This window comes from Cherax quadricarinatus, chromosome 59 (genome assembly GCF_038502225.1).
Source record: "Cherax quadricarinatus isolate ZL_2023a chromosome 59, ASM3850222v1, whole genome shotgun sequence".
Classification (NCBI taxonomy): domain Eukaryota; kingdom Metazoa; phylum Arthropoda; class Malacostraca; order Decapoda; family Parastacidae; genus Cherax; species Cherax quadricarinatus.
The window spans coordinates 13,787,833-13,804,642 of NC_091350.1; the positions used below are offsets into that span (position 1 = coordinate 13,787,833).

At 37.8% G+C, this 16,810-nt stretch overlaps 1 protein-coding gene across 4 annotated transcripts in view; it reads right to left on the reverse strand.

Annotated features, from left to right (window-relative positions):
• LOC128698737 (uncharacterized) overlaps positions 1-16,810 on the reverse strand; it is a 110,235-nt gene that overhangs the window by 83,107 nt on the left and 10,318 nt on the right. For 3 of the 4 annotated variants that reach the window (XM_070097753.1, XM_070097752.1, XM_070097754.1), the window contains exons 2-4: positions 10,019-10,173; positions 5,722-7,437; positions 1,717-1,878 (exon numbers count right to left, since the gene is read on the reverse strand). In XM_070097753.1, the coding sequence (XP_069953854.1) occupies positions 1,717-1,878; positions 5,722-7,437; positions 10,019-10,173 (2,033 nt within the window). The remainder of the gene's footprint in view (positions 1-1,716; positions 1,879-5,721; positions 7,438-10,018; positions 10,174-16,810) is intronic. The other variant, XM_070097755.1, reaches the window with a different exon arrangement.

A 16,810-nucleotide genomic window follows, 5' to 3' on the forward strand; every position in this document is an offset into this window, starting at 1 on the left:
GTGTAAGCAACAGAAGTCCAGAGGTTATACTACAGCTTTATATATCATTATTAAGCCTCACATATATTACACAGCTCAGTTCTGGTCTCCATATTACAGAATGGATATTAATTTGTTAGAAAACATTCAGCAAAGAATGACAAAACTAATTCACAGCATTAGAAATCTTCCATATGAAGAAAGATTGAGGTCCCTTAAATTACATTCACTTGTAAGACGAAGAATGAGGGGAGACATGATCTAGGTGTACAAGTGGAAGATGGGTATTAACAAAGGGGATATAAATAAGGTCTTGAGGATCTCTCTCCAAGAGAGAACCAGCAATAATGGAGTAAAATTAGATAAATTTAGATTTCGAAAGAATATAAGAAAGTACTGGTTTGGTAATAGGGTAGTTGATGAGTGGAACAGTCTACCTAGTAGGGTTATGGAAGCTAAAACCTTGGGTATTTCAAATTTAGGTTGGATAAATACATGGGTGAGGAGTTGGATTTGAGTGGGACTTGCACACGAGTAAACAGAATTCTTCTTCTTTCAACACACCGGCCGTATCCCACCGAGGCGGGGTGGCCCAAAAGGAAAAACAAAAGTATCATTTTGCATTTAGTAATATATACAGGAGAAGAGGTTACTAGCCCGTTGCTCACGGCATTTTAGTCGCCTCTTACAACACGCATGGCTTAAGGAGGAAGAATTCTGTTCCACTTCCCCATGGAGGTAAGAGGAAATAAACAAGAACAAGAACTAGAAAGAAAATAGAAGAAAACCCAGAGGGGTGTGTATATATATGCTTGCACATGTATGTGTAGTGTGACCTAAGTGTAAGTAGAAGTAGCAAGATGTACCTGAATTCTTACATGTGTATGAGACAGAATAAAAAGACACCAGCAATCCTACCATCATGTAAAACAATTACAGGTTTCCATTTTACAGTCACTTGGCAGGACGGTAGTACCTCCCTGGGCGGTTACTGTCTAAAAACCTATTACCTAGAGTAAATAGAATTATCAAAGCTTATTTCTTGGGTAGCATTGAAAATTGGGTTGGGCAAATATTTTGTTAGTGGGATGGATTGTGAAGGACCTGCCTAGTATGGGCCAAAAAGCCTGCTGCAGTGTTCCTCCTTTCTTATGTTCCAAATTCAAACACACACTTGTCATCCTATACAAGTCCAAACCACCCCAACAACTCCTCCACAGCCCTCTGTATTATATTTTCAGTGACCCCACATCATCTTTCAATTTCTAAGCTCTGCATTCTCTGCACAATATTCATATAACACATCACTCTCAAAAATTGTATCTCCACTATCTCTAACTTTCTTGCTTCAAACTCATTTAAAGTAAGTGCCAGTACTACTGTACCTTTTTACATTCCATTTTTTGCATCCATAGATAAACTTCCTTCTTCCACAGATGCCTCAATACAACCCCTTCCCCAATTCCAATTAATTCTATGGTTCATCTTCTATCACAAACCCAACCACTGATACAAATTGTATGTGCATACATACATTCACAGGTTTTTTCACTCTCACTTCATCACAAGTATGTACTAATGTATATAAAAATGCTAGAGAGCAAATATGCAGCATTTTGAATTTTACTTTACTGGTTTATTTTTTATCACAAAGTTATACAGCCAAAATAGTATGCATTGATAATTTGAGGTCTTCTCATATCAAAATACAATTAATACTGAGTGCACAAAGCTCACCTCTGGAATGGCAACTGAATGTATTCCTTTACGTGGAGGTTTCCATCGCTTTTCACGGGTTCTTGTGTTGAAATAGAATGGTCTCTTCGAAGCCTCATCAACATATTCACCCCAGTCATCAAATACTATTCTTTGAGGGCTTGACTGTGGTGAAGGGGGTGTCTGAAAAGACTTCATTTGTAGTCACAATAGTAGCAGCAGTAGTAGTAGTAATAGTAGTAATAGTAATAGTAGTAGTAGTAGTAGTAATAGTAATAGTAGTAGTAATAGTAATAGTAGTAATAGTAGTAGTAATAGTAATAGTAATAGTAGTAGTAGTAACAGTAATAGTAACTACTAGTAGTAATAGTACTAGTAGTAATAGTATTAGTAACAGTAGTAACAGTAGCAGCAGTAGTAGTAGTAGCAGTAGCAGCAGTAGTAAAAATAGTAATAGTAGTAATAGTAGTAGTAGTAATATAGTAGTAATAGTAATAATAGTAATAGTAGTAAGAGTAATAGTAATAATAGTAGTAATAGCAATATTAGTAATAGTACTAGTAGTAATAGTAGTAGTAGTAATAGCAGTAATAGCAGTAGCAGTAATAGTAGTAGTAGCAGTAATAGTAGTAGCAGTAATAGTGGTAGTACTAGTAGTAATAGTAGCAGTAGTAATAGTAGCAGTAGTAATAGTAGTAGTAGTAGTAGTAGTAATAGTAATAATAGTAGTAGTAATAGTAATAGTAGTAGTAATAGTAATAGTAGTAATAGTAGTAGTAGTAATAGCAGCAGTAATAGTAGCAGTAGTAATAGTTGCAGTAATAGTAGTAGTGATAGCAGTAATAGTAGCAGTAATAGTAGTAGTAATAGTAGTAATAGTAACAGTAGTAGTAGTAACAGTAGTAGTAACAGTAGTAGTAGTAACAGTAGTAATAGTAGTAGTAGTAATAGTAGTAATAGTAATAACAGTAGTAGTAGTAATAGTAGTAATTGTAGTAGTAGTAATAGTAGTAGTAGTAGTATTAGTAGTAGTAGTAGTAATAGTAGTAGTAGTAGTAGTAGTAGTAGTAATAGTAGTAGTAGTAATAGTAGTAGTAGTAATAGTAGTAGTAGTAATAGTAGTAGTAGTAATAGTAGTAATAGTAGTAGTAATAGTAGTAGTAGTAGTAATAGTAGTAGTAGTAATAGTAGTAGTAGTAATAGTAGTAGTAGTAATAGTAGTAGTAGTAATAGTAGTAGTAGTAATAGTAGTAGTAGTAATAGTAGTAGTAGTACATTGGCCATCTCTCACCGAGGTAGGGTGACCCAAAAAGAAAAATAATTTCATTATCATTCAACACTTTCACCATCACTCGTCCATGATCAATGTCTGCTGAAGCACTCAGATACGACAGTTTAGAAGTCCCTCCAAACTGCCAATATCCCAAACCCCTCCTTTAACCCTTTGACTGTCGCGGTCGTATATATACGTCTTACGAGGTACCGTGTTTGACGTATATATACTCATAAATTCTAGCGGCTTCAAATCAAGCAGGAGAAAACTGGTAGGCCCACATGTGAGAGAATGGGTCTGTGTGGTCAGTGTGCACCATATAAAAAAAAATCCTAGAGCACACAGTGCATAATGAGAAAAAAAAAACTCAGACCGTTTTTTTTAATTAAAACGCCGACTTTGTGGTCTATTTTCGTATAGTATTTATGGTTGTATTCTCGTTTTCTTGGTCTCATTTGATAGAATGGATAACATCTTATAGAAATAGAGGTGATTTTGATTGATTTTACTATAAAAAAAACCTAGAAATGGAGCTCAAAGTAGGGGAAATGTTTGATTTTTGCCAATGTTCAAAAGTAAACAAATGATGCCATTGTCCAATAAATGTCCAACTAGCCATTCTAATATGCAGTCATGAATGGGTTGATGTTATTTATACAATTATTACAGTATTGCAATAGTCTGCATAATAGTAAGTCTTCTATTTTTTGTTTGAATAAAAATTCAAAATAGAAAGCAAGAGTAATATCAGAGGGGCCTGGAGACGTGACTGATGAACAAAAAATGTTATTTGAGAGCCAGGAATGTCTGCATTGTTCATACTGGACCTTATTTTGAAATTGTCATATTTTTTAGTTTTCGTGAAATTGGCCAAATTGCAAATCTGACCACATTATTAGGTAGTTGAAATCGGTAAATGGGCAGTTTCTTGTACTCAATCGATAGAAAAAATGGAGTTCTAAAGAAATAGCTATGAGTTTGGGCGACTGGAACAAAGGAATTAGCCGAAAATAGGGCTCAAAATGGGCGAAATCGCCGATTTGTAAACAGCACCGAGGTCGCTAACTTCGCGAGAGCATAATTCCGTCAGTTTTCCATCAAATTTCGTTTTTTTGGTGTCATTACAATCGGGAAAAGATTCTCTATCATTTCATAAGAAAAAATATTTTTTTTTTTAAATTTTGCGACACCAGGAGACACCTCAGGATTGGGGGTTAAAGTGCAGGCATTCTACTTCCCATTTCCAGGACTCAAGTCAGGCTAATCGGTTTCCCTGAATCCTTTCACAAAATATTACCCTGCTCACACTCCAACAGCTTGTCAGGTTCCAAAAACCATTCCTCTCTATTCATTCCTATCTAACAAGCTCAAGCATACTTGCTGAAAGTCCAAGGCCCTCGCCCACAAAACCTCCCCCTCCCTCCAACCTTTTTGAGGACGACCCCTACCCTGCCTTCCTTCCCCTACAGGTTTATATGCTCTCCAAGTCATTCTACTTTGTTCCATTCTTTCTAAATGACCAAACCACCTCAGCATTATTTTATTATTCTTATTATTATTATTATTAACACTGCACACTGACTGAATAGGTCACTAAAATTTTGTTTAGATTAAGAACAAGTTTTGGAGTGAGATTAATAAGTTAAGAAAATCTAGAAATGAATGGATTTAACATTTAAAAACAAGAGGAGAGTTATTAGATGGAAAGAAGGAAATGAGTACATGGAGGGAATATTTCGAGGAGCTGTTAAATGCTGGTGAAGAAAGAGTGAGAATGACGTCATGCATTGAGCAGGGAGTTAAAATAACCATTAGAGGTGAAGAACAGCCAGTTGTGACTGTGGAAGGAGAGCGAGGTAGGGGGTAAAATGAAAGGTCAAGCAGCTGGTATTGTTGTAATCAAGACAAAAGTGTTAAAAGCAGGCAGGGATGGTATGTACGAACTGGCAGACTGCAAAGGGTGTGTAAAGGAAGAAAGTTGAAAGTGAACATAGATAAGCATAAGGTGATAAGGGTATCAAATGAGTTAGGTAAAGAAAAATTGGATATCAGATTGGAGGGAGTATGGAAGAGGAGGCTGGAGGCAGTGATGTCAAGTCTAAGGGCAATGTGTGGGGTAAATATTATGCAGAGAATTCAGAGTGTGGAAATTAGGAGAAGGTGTGGAGTTACTAAAAGTATTAGTCGGAGGGCTGAAGAGGGGTTGAGGTGGTTTGGTCATTTAGAGAGAATGGAACAAAGTAGAATGACTTGGAAAGCGTGTAAATCTGTAAGGGAAAGAAGGCGGGGTAGGAGTTGTCCTCAAAAAGGTTGGAGGGAGGGGGTAAAGGTGGTTTTGTGGGTGAGGGGCTTGGCCTTCCAGCAAGCGTCCGTAAGCATGTTAAATAGGAGTGAATGGAGACGAATATTTTTTGAGACCTGACAAGCAGGGTAATATTTTGTGAAGGGATTCAGGGAAATCAGTTAGCTGGGCTTGAGTTTTGGAGGTGGGAAGTATAACACCTGCACTTTAAAGGAGGGGTTTGGGATATTGGCTGTTTGGAGTGATATCTAAACTGTCACATCTGGGCACCTCTGCAAAGACAGTGATTCACACATAATCACTGTCTTTGCAGAGGTGCTCAGATATGACCATTTAGATGTCACACCACACAGCCAATATCCCAAAACCCTCCTTTAAAATGCAGACATTGTACTTCTCACCTCCAGGAATCAGCAAAACTAGAAAAATATTAGTCAATTTACTAACATACCTGCGTTATTTTCCTGCCACGAGAAGAATCAGGTGTTGGGGTGTCTCTGGAAGACATTTTGACAGCTTCATTCTCCTTCTCTTCCTCTTTCTTACTTTCTCGTTTCTCACTTTTCTGCTTGAAACTTCGCCATGTTTCCCTTATCCCTGACACCTTTCCTGAAGACCCATAGTTTTTTCTAAGAGAATCAGGAGTACCACAGTCTTTCCTGGTAGAATTTGGAGTGCTACCACCTTTCCTTAACAAATCTGGAGAACCAGGAACTTTTTGAACTGATTCAGTATTATTGGAAATTTTTGGTGCATGATTTCCTTTTGACAAACTACCACCCCTAGTCAGAATACCTCCACCCACATTGACAGATGTACTATTTAAACTGCTCTGACTTGAACTTTTCTTAACCTGACTGCTATTTCCCTCTCTATGAAAGGTATCCCCTAAACTTAAAGATGCTGAAATTCCAACTTTCATCCCTTTGTTGTTTTCCTTATCTTCCTCTTTTCTTTCAAATGAAGAAATCTGAGAGGGTAAAATCTTCCTTGGTAATGCAATAGGAGGGTCTTTCAAGTCCTGAGACTCCTGATGACAAAGCGAATATTTTTCCTCATTTTCTGAAACTATGAGTGGATCAGAAGTTTGGCTAGTGTGTCCCATTTCATAGGATTTACTCTGGTTACTCCCATTTGTCACTGCTGAACTTGCAGACTGACTTAATTTAACCTCTTGTAACTTTATATCTATTGGTCCCTCTAATATACCAATATTTTCTGAGCTGGAATTGTACGTTTCAAATCTATGTTTCCTTTGCTTCGGTGGCAGTTTAGGAGGCACATCCAAGACAATAGCTGCATCCACAGTCTCCCCTCTTCTTAGAGAAGGACGAAAATTCTCTGAGGCACTTAGCTCCTCAACTGCCCATGATCTACGTCTGTTACCTGTATCTTTTGACAGTCTTGGTTTACGACTTTTATCTAAAGATCCTTGTTTCATTTCACCAAACGATAATTCTTTCTGAAATATTCTAAAATCCACAGAGTTGGATCTATGACGATAGCTTAGTTGATTACTCTTAAATAAATAATCTCTACTATTATAATGACCATCCAATTCCTCATTGCTAGCTGCTCGAGGTTGACTAATATCTAAAGTAGATTGACTTCGATCTCCACACATTAATTCGTCATGTGAAGATGCCTTTATCACCTGGTTTTTAGAATGGAGATACTTCAGCGACTCCATGCTGTCATCATTCAGGCTTGATTTTGATGTGTGAGAGGATGAAGACTCCTGTCCACTGTGTGCATGACCTCGAGAGTTTGGAGACGGCAACTCATTGTTGCTGCTGTTACTTCTGTAGGGCAACCCTTTAGGGAAATCACTTTTAAAGGAAGAAAATCCTTGAGGTCTGCTAAGATACTGATCTCTCCTCTCTGATATTATTCTGGTTGGTTCTACTGCAGCCATGTAACACTGACTGGTGACTGGACTAGTAACTGGACTTTTAGAGGACAGAACGTCTACATAGGTTGATGGCAGCAATGGTAGGCCCTGTGGCTTGTTAGCTGGAATTATTTCATCTGAAATTTGCTCAAATTGCAGCTTTTGTTGCTCTCTTCCCTTTTTGATAAACTGTTTCATTTGTTCATGGGGCACAGCTGTTACTCGAATATACTGCACAGGAGCAAAGAAGGGTCGTTGTTCTCCTTGTCTGATTACCTGCAAAAATTGTTTTAATTAATATACACCATAGTAATTCCCAAAGTCTCCAAACTGGTCAGGATTTGCCAATGTCTGAATATTCATATTGATTTTATTGGTAATTTGGTTCATTCAAGCACTTCTATGCATACCTACTAAGCACCAAAACCCACAAATAAATCATAATGGGCAGATTAATTATCAGAACAGTCAACTATATACAGAGACCAGCACAGAGGAAGATCATACTACATTGTATTAGTACTATGCATAGAATGACATCACCTTGCCCTAACTTCTAGCCTTTAACTTGGACTTGCACCAGTAAAGGACTCTCTTCTAAATTACAGTAATATTAGATACAATAATTCACATGTAATAGTGGAAGTGGAAAAGAATTATTCCTCTGTAAGCCATGCGTGTCATAAAAAGCGACTAAAATGATAGGAGGGAGGGGCTAGTAACCCCTTCTCCTGTATAAATTACTAAATTTAAAAAGAAATTTTCATTTTTCTTTTCAGGTTACCCTGCCTCAGTGGGATACAGTCAGTTTGTTGAGGAAAAAAATACAAATTTGTTACAAAATTAAGTAAATGAAATACTGTAAATTTTTATGGATATGCAGAGCCTTTCAAGGGAAACTAAAGTTAGGATTACACTACTTACTGTAATAATAATACATTAATATCACTAATTTGAGGCTTAGATGGGATTGTAAGTATAATACAATTTGAGAGTCTAAGAGAGAATAAATATTAAATGCTATAATAATTTTCAGTGATAATTCTGTATACTGCACTATGTACTGTATATGATAAAACAGTAATGGTAATTATTATTGTACAGTATTTCTATTGAAACTAAGTAACTTGCTTTATCTTTGCAATCTCTATTCAATCACTCCCCAAAACAGAGCAATGACTCGGTTTGAAATACTATGCAATTCTTTTGTAACTGACCATCTGTTCATAAGCTACTTTTCTTACTGTACTTGTGATTGTAATTAACTGCATAAGAAGTCCTACTTAATAGTTTATGTCTAGATCTTAAATAACATTTAACCCTTTCAGGGTTTTCGATGTACTAGTACGGCTTATGCACCAAGGTTATTGACGTACTAGAACGCCTAAATTCTAGCACCTTCAAATCTAGCAAGAGAAAGCTGGTAGGCCTACATATGAAAGAATAGGTCTATGTGGTCGGTGTGCGCAGTATAAAAAAAAATCCTGCAGCACACAGCGCGTAATGAGAAAAAAAAAACTGACCGTGTTTTTGGATTAAAACAGCAACTTTGCACTGCATTTTCGTATGGTATTTATGGTTGTATTCTAGTTTTCTTGGTCTCATTTTATAGAATGGAAGACATATTACAGAAATTGAGATGATTTCGATTGGTTTCACAATGAAAAGCACCTTGAAATTGAGCTCAAAGTAGCAGAAATGTTAGATTTTTACCAAATTTCAAAAGTAAACAAATCATGCCAAGCGTCCAATGAACATCAACTGGCGAGTCTAATATTCTTTCACAAGTGCGCTGATATTATTTATACCATTTCTACACTAATGCAGTAGTCTGCATAACAGAAAATCTTCTATTTTTTGTAAGAATAAAAATTCAAAGTGGAAAGCAAAAGAAATATAAGAGGGGCCTGGGGACATGACTAACGAACAGAGAACTTGTTATTTTAGTGCCAGGAATGTCTGTCTTGTTTATTCTGGACCCTATTTGAAAATTGGCATCTTCTGAAATTTGTGTGAAATTGGCAAAATTGCCAATTTCTGACCACTTTATTGGATAGCTGAAATTGGTAAATGGGTGGTTTCTTGTACTCATTCGATAGAAAAAATGGAGTTCTAGTGAAATAAATATGATTTTTGTCGACTAGTACACATGAATTGGCCGAAAATAGGGCTCAAAGTTGGTGAAATCGCCGATGCATAAACATCGTCGAGACTGCTAACTTCGCAAGAGCATAATTCTGTAAGCTTTCCATCAAATTTCATACTTTTAGTGTCATTATGATTGGGAAAAGATTCTCTATCATTTCATAAGAAAAAAAAAAATTTCTGAAAAATTTTCAACCCTGAGAACAATTTTAGGAGAGGGCCTCTTGACCCTGAAAGGGTTAAGCATTATGATTAGTTTGCCCAAAATGTACTGTATAATTAGTGGCCTTTTTTTTTGTCTCTACCAATGTTTTATTACATGTAAACTACATTATTTATACTGCATAAAGAAACAAATGGTATTTTATTGTAAGTGTCTCCATGTATGTTTACTTGCAATACATCACAAAATAATGGAAGTCTAGTTTTGCAAATACCAAAGCAATAAGTATTATGTACATGCCCATTGTATAAATGAACATATTATACACACACATACAGTATATATGTATACAATATAGTGCATTCTCAGTTATTATAAAGTAAAGCAAACATCTGTCTACCTACAAAGTAATTTAGAAACAAATTACATTCTTGAAAAAGTTAACTCAGTAGAGAGCAAGATACTACTACATCTAGGAGCAAAACTATTAACTACAGTATTCAGGGGAAGAGAGAGAGGGAGAGGGAGAACAATAAGCGAATAACCAACCTGCCACCATTCAGCAGTGGAGCGCTTGAGGAGCATCAAGATCTCTCCCTTCGTCATGTGAAAGGTGCGGTCGTCCCGCTGGTAAGAATAATCATGCTCCACCTCCACATATTCCTCCCTCTCAACCCCCATCATGCTACCCTCAGTCATGTTACCTGCAGGAGACCATGACATGTCTCTATTATATTCATGGGGGAAGTGCTAAACCTGCATCAAACACTGCCTAGGGAAGAGGAGATAATCAGGTTTGATCCAAGGAAAGGGAAAAGCTCTAATTCCTTGGATCAAGAGCCCTTCATATCTCAAGGTGAAGAAAAACTATTGCCTCAATTTATTAACTCTTGGGTCTTGCAGCAATAGTCTTGGTTTGAGGAGCGCCTATTGTACTGTTCTATAATTTTTTGACATGCTCTTTAAAAAATTGCCTATTAAACAATTGTTACTGTACTCTGAGCTGCCATACAACATTCCTAAACTGACACAAGATTAATTAAACAGCACCTTTGTCAACCGTGGTCATAAGCGAAATTGACAAAAAATATGTCATACCGACTCTAGCACAATTTTTTTTTTTTTTAACAAGTCGGTCGTCTCCCACCGAGGTAGGGTGACCCAAAAAGAAAGAAAATCCCCCAAAAGAAAATACTTTCACCATTCAACACTTTCACCTCACTCACACATAATTAATGTTTTTGCAGAGGTGCTCAGAACACAACAGTTTAGAAGCATATACATATAAAGATACACAACATATCCCTCCAAACTGCTAATATCCCAAAACCCCTCCTTTAGAGTGCAGGCATTGTACTTCCCATTTCCAGGACTTAAGTCTGGCTATATAAAAATAACCGGTTTCCCTGAAACCCTTCACTAAATATTACCCTGCTCACACTAACAGATCATCAAGTCCCAAATACCATTCGTCTCCATTCACTCCTATCGAACACGCTCATGCACGCCTGCTGGAAGTCCAAGCCCCTCGCCCACAAAACCTCCCTTACCCCTTCCTTCCAACCTTTTCAAGGATGACCCCTACCCCACCTTCCTTCTCCTACAGATTTAAATGCTCTCCATGTCATTCTACTTTGATCCATTCTCTCTAAATGACCAAACCACCTCAACAACCCCTCTTCAGCCCTCTGACTAATACTTTTATTAACTCCACACCTTCTCCTAATTTCCACACTCCGAATTTTTTGCATAATACTTACACCACACATTGCCCTTAGACAGGACATCTCCACTGCCTCCAACCGCCTCCTCGCTGCTGCATTCACAACCCAAGCATCACACCCATATAAGAGTGTTGGTACTACTATACTTTCATACATTCCCTTCTTTGCCTCCATAGATAACATTTTTCGACTCCACATATACCTCAACGCACCACTCACCTTTTTTCAATTCTATGATTAACCTCATCCTTCATAAATCCATCCACCGACACGTTAACTCCAAAGTATCTGAAAACATTCACTTCTTCCATACTCCTCCTCCCCAATTTGATATCCAATTTTTCTTTATCTAAATCATTTGATACCCTCATCACCTTACTCTTTTCTATGTTCACTTTCAACTTTCTACCTTTACACACACTCCCAAACTCAACCACTAACCTTTGCAATTTTTCTTTAGAATCTCCCATAAGCATAGTATCATCAGCAAAAAGTAACTGTGTCAATTCCCATTTTGTATTTGATTCCCCGTAATTTAATCACACCTCTCTCCCGAACACCCTAGCATTTACTTCTTTTACAACCCCATCTATAAATATATTAAACAACCATGGCGACATTATACATCCCTGTCTAAGACCTACTTTTACCGGGAAGTAGTCTCCCTCTCTTCTACACACCCTAACCTGAGCCTCACTATCCTCATAAAAACTCTTTATATACCTGTAACATCTGCCACATTGCTCCCCTATCCACTATCATATGCCTTTTCTAAATCCATAAATGCAATAAAAACTTCCCTACATTTATCTAAATACTGTTCACATATATGCTTCAATGTAAACACTTGCTCTACACATCCCCTACCCACTCTGAAACCTCCTTGCTCATCCGCAATCCTACATTCTGTCTTGCCTCTAATTCTTTCAATAATTAACCCTACCGTACACTTTTCCTGGTATGCTCAATAAACTTATTCCTCTATAATTTTTACAATCTCTTTTGTCTCCCTTCCCTTTATATAAAGGGACTATACATGCTCTCTGCCAATCCCTAGGTAACTTCCCCTCTTTCATACATTTATTAAACAAAAGTACCAACCACTCCAACACTATATCCCCCCCTGCTTTTAACATTTCTGTCATGATCCCATCAGTTTCATTCTACGTAATGGCTCACGTACCTCCCCCACACTTACATTCTGCTCTTCTTCACTCCTAAAAGATGGTATACCTCCCTGGCCAGTGCATGAAATTACCGCCTCACTTTCTTCCTCAACATTTAAAAGTTCCTCAAAATATTCTTGCTATCTACCTAATACCTCCCTCTCCCCATCTACTAACTCCCCTACTCTGTTTTTAACTGACAAATCCATACGTTCCCTAGGCTTTCTTAATTTGTTTAACTCACTCCAAAATTTTTTCTTATTTTCATTAAAATTTCTTGACAGTGCCTCTCCCACTCTATCATCTGCTCTCCTTTTGCGCTCTCTCACCACTCTCTTCACCTTTCTTTTACTCTCCATATACGTACTCTGCTCTTCTTTTAACACTTCTGCTTTGTAAAAACCTCTCATAAGCTATCTTTTCCTCTTTTATCACACCCTTTACTTCATCATTCCACCAATCACTCCTCTTTCCTCCTGCCCCCACCCTCCTATAACCACAAACTTCTGCCCCACATTCTAATACTGCATTTTTAAAACTCAACCAACCCTCTTCAACCCCCCCCCCCCACTACTCATCTTTGCACTAGCCCACCTTTTTGCCAATAGTCGCTTATATCTCACCCGAACTTCCTCCTCCCTTAGTTTATACACTTTCACTTCCCTCCTACTTGTTGTTGCCACCTTCCTCTTGTCCCATCTACCTCTTACTCTAACTGTAGCTACAACTAAATAATGATCCGATATATCAGTTGCGTAGGAATTAATTCAATATGCAGTAGGGTCCCGTTCTGCTAATACTGTACAGACATTCAAATTATGACCAAAACTCACTATACAGCTCCTCCCACCTAACTTTTTAATATGGTCATCCCGCCCCACCTGATTTGTTTACTTCTCTGCCAGCTCTGTGAGCACAGCGTCTATTGTCTCGAAACTTTCCAAAATTTCAAGCATTTTAGTTATTTCATGTTTTATATATACTCTGATAATTATACTTATGTGTACCTGTACCTACATAAATTTACACACTGTGCTAGCATGCAGATACACATTAAAATCACTACGAGTGTCTTATTAGTCTTGAGGACGCCATATTAATAATGACCATAATAATAATGTGCAATAATAATCACCATGAGGCGCATTAAATGTTATATATTTAGAACAAAAAAGGCACAATACCATGACTGGAACAATACACAAATAACCCGCACATGGAAGAGAGGAGCTTATGACGATGTTTCAGTCCAACTTGAACCATTTACAAAGTCACACTAACGAAAAGGAGAGGATGGAGGGAGTATATATAGGCAGGAGGTGGTAGTGCTAGCAGTGGGGAAGGTAGTACAGAGGAGGAGCTAGTCAGATACTGAGAAAGAGCAGCACTGCAAGGGAGCTAGGTGCCCACAGAGGGTATGAGCAAGAACACAGAGGGGGGGGAATAAAAAATAAAAAATGAAGGAATAAATAACCAAGGCAGAAGAATGACAACCCAAAGGAGGAAAAGGAAAGAGGAAAGGAGAAGAGGGAGAAGAAGAAAAAGAAAAGGGAATCAGGTTAAGTCACAGGCATTCTGAAGTTAGGAGCATTTTACAATGTAGTGGGAAAGGAAGGCATCTAGAGAGACGAAGCCAGGACTAAGATTCATACAAGGAAAGTTGTGTATTACCGAGGATTCAACCAGACGGCGACTGTTAAAGTTGGAAGTAGGGAAGACAGTTTTAGCAGAAGACCAGTCGATAGGATGACTGCGATCTCTGACGTGACAGAAAAGAGCATTGTTAGTGTTGGCAAGCGTTACACTACTTTTGTGCTCCCTAAGTCTGTTAGAAAGAGATCTGCCAGTTTCTCCAAAGTAGTGAAGAGGACAGGAGGAACAGGAAAGAGTAGACACCAGGAGGATCTATAGAGGGAGGAGAGGTATGAACGAGATTAGTGTGAAGAGTGTTAGTCTGGCGGAAAGTAAGTTTGATGTCTAAGGAACGTAGAGAGTTGTTGAGATTAGAAAGACCGGAAATGTAGGGAAGGCAGAGGACAGAAGAGTTCCCAGGAGTAGAGAGGTTGGGAGAGAAGAAATTATGTTTAGCATGTGAGAAGGCAGAGTCTATGAAATGGGAAGGGTAGCCAAGATGGGAAAATGAATTATGAAAGTGGAAATTTCTGACTGAAGGAACTGAGGATCACAAATGCTAAAACTGTCTTCCCTACTTCCAACTTTAACAGTTGTCGTCTGGTTGAATCCTCCCTAATACACAACTTTCCCTGTATGAATCTTAGTCCTGGCTTCGTCTCTGTAGATGCCTTCCTTTCCCATTACATTGTAAAATTCTCCAAACTTCAGAACACCCGTGACTTAACCTGATTCCTTTTTCTTTTTCTTCTTCTCCCTCTTCCCCTTTCCTCTTTCCTTTTCTTCCTTTGAGTTCTTTCTTCTGTCCTGGGTATTTGTTCCTTCATTTTTTATTTTTCCTCCCTCTGTGTTCTTGCTCTTACCCTCTGTGGGAACCTAGCTCCCTTGCAGTGCTCCTTTCTCAGTATTTGACTAGTTCCTCCTCCTCCATACTACCTTCCCCACTACTACCACTACCATCTCCTGCCTATATATACTCCCTCCTTCTCTCGCTTTCGTTAGTGACTTCGTAATGGTCCAAGACGGACTGAAACGTCATTGTAAGCTCCTCTCTGCTATGTGCAGGTTATTTGTGTAGTGTCATATAGTACATTAATATAAACATTTTCATCAATCCATCTATCATATTTTTTTCAAAATTATATAATAAACACGTTACGTAACAAATAAACATGGTAAATACATCCCCCACAGTAGAATAACTTAAGATAAATATGAGATGTTAGGTGTAGATGAACAAGTATCAACCAAAACCAGACATGTTCGTCTGCTTGTCTACATACTATGCATGTCTCTCCTCTCTCATTTACTCATTCTCACACTCATTTATTCGCTTTACTTTATTTACTCACCTCTCACCCTACATTAAGACTACAAATATTTTAAGGTACATAGTGAGTGTATTGTATGTGCATTTTATCACTCTAGGGCGCTTTAAATGTCACTGTATATTACGTATAGATGGGGTGGCCTGGCCTGGCTGGCTACCATACCTCCCACACCTGACTTCCTACAAATAAATACTACTAACCTCTCACCCTACAAATATTAAGGTAAGTAATGAGTGTACTGTGTATTTTACTTTTAGTTTTTAATGCCTAGTTCTATTGCTAACTAAATACAGTGGACCCCCGCTTAACGATCACCTCCCAATGCGACCAATTATGTAAGTGTATTTATGTAAGTGCGTTTGTACGTGTATGTTTGGGGGTCTGAAATGGACTAATCTACTTCACAATATTCCTTATGGGAACAAATTCGGTCAGTACTGGCACCTGAACATACTTCTGGAATGAAAAAATATCGTTAACCGGGGGTCCACTGTATATGTTAATGTAAACTTGCTGTCTGGCATTTACATGCATTTGTAAGTGTAAAATATGGCATTCTGCTTTCCAGCGATGTCTGCTTTCCGGTGATGTCTGCTTTCCAGCAGTAGCCTGGAACCTAACCTTCCATATAAGTGGGGCCCTACTGTATTCTGTAAGTCTTCATAAATCTTCCATGCAATTTCTTCTCTAGACCTAAGTGGTTTATAAAATTTATTCCTAGCTGTAATCTATAAATAGTATCCTTACATATAATATATTACAAAAGAACATCCAGCTTCTCTACTTTGTCATAATGAAAAAAGGAGATAGAGTAGGTCATCTATTACCCAATCACTTACTCAGCATTCAACACAATCTGCCAGTCTTGTTTCATGCTAACCACCCACCTGAACAGATAATGTGAAAACGAAAATGGTTTCCAAAAGTACTTGGATCCTCAGGCCATTAAGAATAAGCTGTTATCTTCACAAAGCAAAATATGCTAAAATCAGAGACAGGGATTGGAAAAATTAAAAACACTGTGAATCATCATGGAATCAGGCGAAGAGCTGTACCTATTTCTACTGTACATAAAATCATGAGAATAAATGCTAAAATGTCATAGGTTTCTTTTTATACAAGTTAGATTCATATACAGAATCATGAAGATATTACCTGTTTCTAATGATCTTACTGAATATTCATGTGTATTACATATGCATGAATGCATGCATGTACATGTATATATAATACAAATGAATGCATTGCACGTTATGCATGCACCATGCTGACTGTTATTATTACAACAATAATAATAATAATAATATTATATTTCTACAAGTACAGGCCTAGCCGACAAGATAGGAGATAAGATTTCATTCAGATTTTTAATCCAGCAAATTTAGCCACCCAGGATAACCCAAGAAAGGCAGCGTGTCATCGAGGACTGTCTGTCTTACATTGGGGTCCTCAATCTTGTCCCCCAGGATGCAACCCACACCAGCTGAC